The 10179-nt window shown below is 40.6% G+C and overlaps 1 protein-coding gene across 3 annotated transcripts in view; it reads left to right on the top strand.

The window, feature by feature from the left end:
- Positions 1–10179, top strand: part of pdzph1 (PDZ and pleckstrin homology domains 1) — a 71470-nt gene that overhangs the window by 5791 nt on the left and 55500 nt on the right. For all 3 annotated transcript variants that reach the window (XM_043710182.1, XM_043710190.1, XM_043710200.1), the window contains exon 3: positions 3908–6643. In XM_043710182.1, coding sequence (XP_043566117.1) covers positions 3908–6643 — 2736 coding nt within the window. The remainder of the gene's footprint in view (positions 1–3907; positions 6644–10179) is intronic.

Here is a 10179-nt window from a genome sequence, read left to right as displayed (position 1 = left end):
AGGCTAATCGCATGCTGGCCTTCATAACAAGAGGAATTGAGTATAGAAGCAAAGAGGTGCTTCTGCAACTGTACAGGGCCATGGTGAGACCACACCTGGAGTATTGTGTGCTGTTCTGGTCTCCAAATTTGAGGAAAGACATTCTGGCTATTGAGGGAGTGCAGCGTGGGTTCACGAGGTCAATTCCTGGAATGGCGGGGCTACCTTACGCTGAAAGACTGGAGCGACTGGGCTTGTGTACCCTTGAGTTTAGAAGACTGAGAGAGGATCTGATTGAGACATATTAGATTATTAAAGGATTGGACACTCTGGCGGCAGGAAACATGTTTCCGCTGATGGGTGAGTGCTGAACCAGAGGACACAGCTTAAAAATATGGGGTAGGCCATTTAGGACAGAGATGAGGAGAAGCTTCTTCACCCAGAGAGTGGTGGCTGTGTGGAATGCTCTACCCCAGAGGGCAGTCGAGGTCCAGTCTCTGGATTCATTTAAGAAAGAGTTGGATAGAGCTCTCAAAGATAGTGGAATCAAGGGTTATGGAGATAAGGCAGGAAGAGGATACTGATTAGGAATGATCAGCCATGATCATATTGAATGGCGGTGCAGGCTCAAAGGGCAGAATGGCCTACTCCTGCACCTATTGTCTATTGTCTATTGTCAATGCTGACTACCCCATCAAATCTTGCCTCCCCAAGTGGAGATTAATTCACCCATTAAAAATTATCACAGTAGTTTCCCTACACTGATATGGATCACATAGTTTATAATTCCCTGGATTAGCTCTACTACCCTTCTTGAAAATTGTAACCACATTAGTTGTCCTCTCGCACCTTCCCTGTAGCCAGAGAGGAGTTAACAATTTGGATCAGAGCGCCTATACTTTCTTCCCTCTCCTCCCACAGCAGCCTGGGACATAACTCATCCAGACTTGGAGAGCTGTCCTCTTTTAAGCCTGCCAAAACCTCCAATACCTCTTCATTCCGTATGTTAATCAGGATCAAATACTGCCATAGGCAATGATCAAATTAAATGCAATAAATCTTGGAAATTGTGAAACAACAATCAATTTCAGAAGAGGAAGATTCCCACTCTTATCAAGGCATTTAACATTATAGGAATAACAATTAATTGTGAATGGGCAATAAATGCAGCATTGCCAGTGTTACCCCATTTGGCAAATATCATCAAGCTGGCGCCCAATTCGTTAATTAGACAAATGAATTACTTGATATTTAAAGTGTTAAAACCTTGCTGCTTCCCTCCTTAATTGCTTTGAAAGCTTCACTTGATAAGTCAATTGATCTGCTGGTTATTAAGCTGAATGAAAATTTCTTAATCCGCAGCATTGTCCCACTTTCGAGGTCAGAGTTTAGAGCTTGAAGAGTGAGGGACGAGGAAGGAAATGAGACCAGGACACTTGAAATTTACATTCCGTGATTGCTGCAACATTCCACTATGTCCCACACTTTAGCAGCTGGGTTTGAGCCAGGGACCAGGACTGAGGGTGGAACACAGGAGAATGCAACAGGAGTGAGCCTACCAGGGAGATTACAGTGCTCCTGCACTTCAGATAAAAGCTGGAAGGTGAAAGGTTCATTCAAGTGGCATTGAAGCAGAGGCTGGCCCTGCTGTGGTAGTTGCTGGATAGGTAAGGGTTTAATAGGAGATGGTTAAGAATAGTACTAGATATCACAGCTGCCAAGAGGGATGTACCACGTGGTGAAGTGGACAAATGAACAAAACTACAGGCTTATTACAAAGCTACGCTGCAACATTACAAATCTATACAGTGTAATTTTCCAAATTTGTGAACTCAGCAAGATGTTGCACTTCATCCAAGTCCTACATTGAAATCTTAACACTCGCCTGCCTCAATTTCACTCTAAACCTTCCAATCCCAGGGCTCCCAAAAGGATCAGTCCAAGAAGCCTATCCCAGCACTTGCCTGGTCTCAGTGGGTGGTTGCTGAGTTTATTGTATTTCCAGGCTTACCACAGGAGTTAAAATACCTTCAGCCAAGTTTTTTTTTTGCTGCTGAAGATGAGAACTGATCTATCAGAAAAGAGATGTATCAAGATTTCATTGATTTAGGAACTATAACAAAGATAAGAAGGGAGGCAGTTCAGAGAGATGAGTACAAAATGTTTTGATTAAATTATTCTTTCAACTCAATTTCCCGGCCTTTTTTTTTTCTGGGTTCTTCTATCAAAGCATATAATTTGTTTCTTTCTGCTTCTTGTCATTTTAAACACCCCTCAATTAACTATATCAAAGAGATACAAACCAATTGCATGCTTTGTCTCTGGTATCAACCCAGTGAATTTGGTTGAAACCAGCTCCAAAATCATTCGTTTCTTTTAAAACACAGTATTCTATGTATCATCTAACCAAGGCTGTATACAACTCAGCATCCATTCCTCACTGTTAAATTTGTTCATTACTTCTTGTGCACTAGCTTTTTCTGATTTGTGTAGCTGGTCATAGAGTTATTGAGTCAAACAGCATGGAAACAGACATGTTGGTCTAACTAGTCCACGCTGACCAAGTTTCCCAAACTAAACCAGTCCCACTTGCCTGCATTTGGCCCATATTTCTGCACCTTTCCTTTTCGTGTACCAGTCCAAATATCTTTTAAATGTTGTAACTGTACCTGCATCTATCACTTCCTCTGGCAGTTCATTCCACATATGAACAACCTTCTGTGTGAAAAGGTTGTCCCTCAGGTCCCTTTTAAATATTTCTCGTCTAACCTTAAAAATATGCCCTCTGGTTTTTAACTCATCTACACTAGGCAAAAAGACCTTTGCTATTCATCATATCTGTGTCATCATGCTTTTATAAACCTCTTCAACCTCATATGCTCCAGTGAAATAAGTCCCAGTTTATCCATCCTCTCCTTATAACTCTCCTTATAAGTTAGATATAAGTTGCAATTATTAAACACTCCACAGGTCATAAGGAGGCTATCCAGGTTCAAGGAATAGGATTATAAGTATTTCGTTTTTTAAAAATAAATCACACAACACCAGGTTACAGTCCAACAGGTTTAATTGGAAGCACACTAGCTTTCAGATGCCGCTCCTTCATCAGGTGTTAGTGGAGGACACAATTCTAAGGCACAGAATTTATAGCAAAGATTTACAGTGCAATGTAACTGAAATTATACATTGAAGAATACCTTGATTGTCTGTTGAGTCTTTCATCTGTTCGAATACCATGATAGTTTCACTACTTTCATGTGTAAATCACGAAACCTTTTTTTAAAAGTTACATTCTCAGGTTAGCTGTAACAACAGGCATTAGCTAGACAATATGTTGAAGCTATGTCTAGCTAACGCTAGAACAAGAGGGATTCTTGGGCAACCATGGAAATAAATCTATGAAATATAACTGTTTATTTTTATTTATGGAAAGAAATTGTCACCTCTAATATCACTATCCACAGCTGCGATCTAAAACATGCATGACTCATTTTGCAGTTAGTCAGCTGGATGGTCAGTGTGAATCAGACTGGAGCCAACAACACAGGGTACGGTCCCTTCTCAACTGGGCTGCTTTTGTGGCATCCTGCCTGCCCTACCAGATTAAGGGCCATGTCTAAAGGCTGATGATTGGACCTGCCTTCTGACACAGAACTGAAGGAATAGTCTAAAAATTTGCATTATCATCTTTATGGGCCAAACTCTATTTTTAGCTTTTCCCCAGTTATTAAATAGCTGAGATAATAATAATGACAAGACAATAATGACTTTATTGAAATAGTAAGGTTGATTCTGAATTATTTTATTTTATTTATTCAACATAATATACTTATTCTAATGTCAGGTTTTGGACTGTTTTTAAAAACTGTAAAACAATGAAAAGACTGAGATTATCTATATTTTAACTGCATATTAATTTTCCACAAAGGTAACAGTTTATCTATCCAGCCCAATTGTCAGAACACCACTACTGAAAAGGTAGAAGATGAAAAACCCATAAAAAGTAAAGCTGCTCCACCAGGAGGAGGAGTAATACAGTCCTCTGAGGAAAGCAGCGACACTGATAGTAGAGAAAATTGTCAAGGTGCATTCAAATCGAAAAGACAACAAAATGCATCAGATTACAAAGTATATACAGCAAAGAACAAAATCACCTTCCAAGCATTGATTAAGTCAGCTTCAACTGAAATAATAACAGTCACAATACAACGTTCACAGTTAGATCCAGAATTAATAGAGGCAAGCACAAATAATCTGCAACATCAACACCCTCCACAAGAAATCAATGCTGACAATGTAGAGCAGGAGCCTTTTGCCAATGCTGACAACGTAGAGCAGGAGCCTTTTGCCAATGTGAAGTGCATTTTATCGAGTCTTTCTGGTGATGGAGCAACTTTGGTGATAGGGAATGATGAAAGTACGCTGGATGAAGGTGAATGGCCAATGCATCAAAAACATGAATCACTGTTATTTTGTTCTGCAACTTTAAGCAATGGAATTCATGTCATTGATCAACAAACTGACCGAAAGTCTTGGTTAAAATTTAATATGGCAACAAATAACACAGATCTCAAGCTATCTGGGACCAAGAATTTCAGCTGTCGCGACAATATTTCAAATTATAAACAAAACTGTAATGAAAATTTCACAAATGAAAGGGAATATAGCAATGAAAAAATCTTGCATTCCAGTGGCTACCCAGCATCAAAAGGATCTTGCAGTTCATTCACATTGTCGGACTTCAGCGTTAACTCTAAAGAGTACACATCCAGTCAAGGTCTACATGCAGATTGCTTTTTGAATATTCCACCTCCCAAAGAGTTTGCGGATGACTGCAAAGATATGGAACCATACACTAGAAAACCAGAAGCTATATATTTAGTCCAAGAGAATCATGACACTGAAACTGATAACTCACCTATTATATCAAAATGGTCCAAGAGACATTATTATTTAGACCAAAATAAATTAATGGAAAATTCACTCCCAGGTTCAGGATCCAAATTCTCTTATAAAGATAATAGACAAGATTGGACCATGAGTACTTGGACAAGTTTATCTGAATGTGACCACAGATTGCAAGCATCAGAGAAATGTCTGTCACCATTAGGAACACGTTTTACACTGAATTATTTTGGAAAAGATAAAACCAAGTTCTGGAAAAATAGCATTGATAATATAAACAATTTATTAACACAAAGTCATTATCAGAAGCCAGCTCATGCAAGGAGGAAAACATACCCAGATACTGATACTATTGACATTGTTTTCCAGATGGAATGGAAGGAAATTCCAAACCTGCTGTACCAAGGACAGCAGCATTCTTCATTTACACCTCTGCCCCCTTTTTTTATACAGACACTTCCCAGGAAACAAGGGAAACCAGAGAGAGTTTCTGTTGAAGATATTAAGAGTTATGTGTGTTTTAATGAACACAGCACTCAAGATGGAGAAGAACATAAAGATACCCCTGATTGGAGTAGACTAAATCATTGGTCTTCATCAGGCACATTGAGCATCAGGAAATCACCAGAAATAAGTCCGCTTGTGCTTACAGGTGACAGTTCAGATTCATTCAGATTTGATTCCAGAGAAAGCATTGATGATTATTTCAGTCCGAATCCAAGTTCCAAATTGGAATTTATTAGAAATAGAGACATTTTCGGGACAGATTTGTGCTCACATACTGAGGAAAGAACAGAAGTTCTCACTAGTAGGGACATTGAATCATGGCAACTTGCAGATCCACTGGAGCAGGGTGATTTTACAGAAAGTGGCTTTGATGAAGAGACTTTAGATAGTGACTACCCTAATGAGTTAACTGAAGATACGCCACTAGCAAGTGAACAATTTCAGATTCAAATCCCTTCATCTTCACCAAGCTCAACAAGTGAATATTTAACTAAGAGCCAGGCAAATAATTCAACATCAGAATATGTGGATGTTTTGGATACTGCTTCTGAACTGGATAATAATATCACAAAAAAGACAGCCGATAATAGCATTGAATTCAAGAAGAGAAGACAGTCAGTGACTATATTACAGACAGGGACACTTGATCAAAGATTAATTATTCAAAATAACAGCACTTCTAGTCATACAGCTGACAATTCACAGCAATGCTCTGCATTTGGTGAATGTAATGAGGAGGATACACCGCTCAGTGAACCAAGTTTTTCAGAAATTACTAACCTTCAACCAGATACCATTCCTCCAGACAGTGTGGCACATGGTCATAATTCTCCTACAACTAAATGTTTGTCCCAGGTTTCCTCTACCACAATGATGGACATTCTTGAACAAAATAATGAGAATGCAGATTCTTCAACTTGCAGAGAAGAGAACAACAAAGACTTCCATGAAAAACAATCTGACAGTAATTATGCTACTGAACAGGATGACTGCCAACAAAATCACACAGAATCTTTTGGACAGAATACTCATGAACAAAATGACAGCACCCAGAATCATGTGGTAGAAAAGGACACAGTGGATAAAGCGATGGATAGTGAATATAATTCTTTACAACCCACTCCCGTGACAGCCAACCGTCTAACTGAGGATACAAAACTGCCAGACTTTGCAGTTTCCTGTGAAAGTTACAAAGGAGTGGAACCCAATTGCCAGAAGACTGCATTCATGGAAAAAGAAATGTGGCAGCAAGGTATGATTCATATGGAGTAAGACATTTATGCAAAACAACAGAAGAATAACTGAAACAAAATTAGAGAAAAAAGTAATGTAAGTAAAGGCAAAATTATTTTCTAGAATCCAGTGCAGTGTTGGTTTGCCAATCGTGCAGCAATTTTTTAGTAAGGTAAAATTATTTTTGACACCAGTGATTTTAGTAATCCCTGGAACATAGAAATTGATACAAGTATGGTTGATGTTTTTCTTATAAGGTCACCTTTAGAACAAGAAATACACATACCATAGCGAATATATAATTTATTAATTTTCATCCTATTTTGTTCTCATTCTCTATACTAATTCCCACATGAAATTTCAGTTAAGATCACATTTAATCTATTTTCTGATGATAGCTAATGTTACCAAAAACTGTAACTCTGGAACTCTGAAATAATCCTTGCTAATGCTGCACTGTTCCCAACCACTAGAGGGTGAGAAATAGCAACTTGGAGTTATTTTCAGTTTTAACCATGAGCAGATTCCCCTTGCACCAAGTAGAAATCTAATAGGGAATCTAGAGCAGAATCTTCCCATGAGAAATTTGGGAGCAACACAGGAGGTCAAGCAAGGCCTTTCTCAACAACAAGTTGCACTGTCTAACTAAATTCCTGACGTCAAGATGAGATTCTTACTCGTGAGCAGTGAGATGCCTATTAAGAGTGATTATCACTCATTATTACTCTCATTATTTTTGCAATCTCGTATCATTAGTTTTATCATTCACCAGATATTTTTCAATTAGAGAGGATTCAGAAGAGATTTACCAGGATGTTGCTGGACTAGAGAGTTTGAGTTATAAGGAGAAGCTGGATAGGCTAGGAATGTTCTCACTGGAGCATAGGACATTGAGGGGTGAAATCACAGGGAGCATAGATAAGGTGAATAACAAAGGTTTCTTTCCCAAGGGGAGTTCAAAACTCAAGGGCTTACCTTTAAAGTGAGAGGAGAAAGATTTAAAAGAGACCTGAGAAACAACTCTTTCCACACAGAGGGTGGTTCGTGTGTTGAATGAACCACCAGGAAGTGAAAGGTGCAGGTACAGTTACAACATTGAGAAGACTTTTGGATGGATACATGAATAGGAGAGATTTAGAGGGATGTGGGCCAAACTCAGACAAGTGGGACTGGTTTAGTTTGGGAAACTTAGTCGGCATAGGCGAGTTGGACTGAAGGGTCTGTTTCTGTACTATATGACTCTCTGACTCTCTGACTCTCAACACCAAGACTTCCTGAGATATTAAAGTCAGAGCAGATACCTGGCAACGCCATCTCATTGCTTGCTCTTCTGGACTTCCAATTGAATCTGGTATCAAAGTCTGAGGGCACATTCCATGGGCAATAGTTGCACACACCCTACATCCACAGGTGCTACCATCTAACATGTACTAACTTCTGCAAACAGTCACGACACATCTCCGAACTACTTTCATATGCTTCTGCACTGCCATACTGCAATTCGGGGCACACTGGCAGCTATTACAATGCTGCAGCAAGGACACTTTGCACAGGGGGACACACCCAGTTCATCGATTGGACCAGGCTACGTTTCAGATTTGTTCACTTGCTCTCTTAGTGCCTAACTGAGTGCTCACAGCATCACCATTGCCTTACCTTGCCCTCTACCACTTTGGCTGCACTTTAAACGTTCACACTACTTCTGTCTTGCCTCGCTGTTTAGCATAGACTGTCATTCTGACCTGCAGCCAAGGAGGTTGTAATGTTACTGAATGGCACACTGCTTATCAATCTCACAGCTGCACCGTGCGCCAGCCACAGGCACGCTAAACACACAGCACGTGCTGCAAGCCTGTGTGTTCGGTTGCCCCCGGCCCCTGACAGATCTGCCTGGTGCTCCTGTTTGTTTCTGCATGCCAGTAATGTTCCTGTGTGCCAATAAAATCAGGTCCTCTCCAGCCTGGGGCTGAACAAGTATGTGCTCTTGGTGGTCCTCCAAGTGCCAGTGACCTGGGGCATTTCTCCCTGGACCAACTGTAGAGATATGACAATGAAGAGCTCGCCAGCAGGTGCTTCTGACTCTAATATACTCACTGAGGTGTCATATCTAAGCTGGTTGGGGGTACAGGAAGCAGCATCATTGGATCTTCCTCGAAGTATTCAAGCTGTCTTCCTGGGAGGTGCTGAAAAGCATGAGCTGTGGGTGGACCTACTAGCAGTGATCATTGTGGACATACCCCAGTGTCTGCAGGAGACAAAAGATAAAACGTCACAACCAAGGTGTAGATATTATAGCAGGTCAATATTAAATTCTCAGTGGGGTAATGGGAGATCAGCACATTAATAAACAACGCTTCTTAATTGGTTACTAGGAATATGAAGATTCTTGTGTCACCACAAGAACAGTCCCAATCTTTAACCAACCAGCACCAACATATTTTCCTTGTAGGAGTTGAGGAATCTAACGTTAGGCATTCCACTACCCATCCTGATCCTTTAAACCCTGTTATGGATTGTCGTCTCCTAGACTGAGAGAAAGGGCTTGAATGTGATGAATATGGGTAGCATAGCTCTTAGTGCTAGTGCAGTTGTGGGGTGGGAGGGAGGGTAAGGTCATCTGAGTGTTAAGAGTAGGCAGGGCAGAGGCCACACACAGGTTAGTAGTGCAGGGGTGAGGGGGTTGTTGGCAAGAGGGTGTGCAGGAAGATGTTGTATAGCACTAGTGAGAGTAGTAGAGCATGAGCCTTGGTGCAAGGTGGGTGAAGGAGCAGAGATAGAGTGAGTGTGAGATAGCAGAGAGCAGATGGTGGGTTTTTTGCCTTGTGGAGAAGAGAAGGTCACTCGCCTTCTATCTGGTCTTCTAGGCGTTTCTCCAGTGGGGTCTGCACTGAACCTTGGCAACCTCAGCTTCCTCTGGCAATCCTTCGAGAAGCCAATAGCCCTCTTCTGTCCCACCCCATCCAAAAGGACCTCCAGCTCTGTCTCCGTGGAGTGCGGAACTTATTTCCCCTTCTCAGCAATGCCCGGGACAAATACATACAAACATGCCAGGCAGCTCCAGATTGTCCATGCTTGGCCAGTGCACAACAGCCTTTTAAATAGGGCACCAGTGCCAGGAATGTCATTGTTAAAAGCCCGACAGTGGCCAGTACCTATACTTGCAGCTTCAGAGAATGGGAAAAATCAGGCTAGAACTGAGAGAGAGTTAGTATAGGGACTGAAGTAGGTAGTCAACAGTTTGGCACAATGGTATGATAGAATCTTCTTTTAAATTCAATGTAAGTGACACTGCAAAATATGGGAAGATTTGGTCCCTACTGATTATGTGTATATTAAATAAATATAATATCTAATTATAAGAGAAATCTTAATCCCATCTGGAAGAGTCAACCTATCTGAGAAAGGTACATCAGGTCCTGCATTAATGAGAAAGACTAAGCTCTGACTGTTAATAAGGGTGTCTCGTAATAAAATTTTCCTAGAGGTGATGATGAAACAAAAAATGGTCCAATGAGAATACTATGTTATTTGCTTTCCTATTCATGACACAAGTTT

This window comes from Chiloscyllium plagiosum, chromosome 2 (assembly GCF_004010195.1).
Source record: "Chiloscyllium plagiosum isolate BGI_BamShark_2017 chromosome 2, ASM401019v2, whole genome shotgun sequence".
NCBI classification, from domain to species: domain Eukaryota; kingdom Metazoa; phylum Chordata; class Chondrichthyes; order Orectolobiformes; family Hemiscylliidae; genus Chiloscyllium; species Chiloscyllium plagiosum.
The sequence above is the reverse complement of the archived record's forward strand: the minus strand, read 5'-3'. Positions and strand labels throughout refer to the sequence as shown.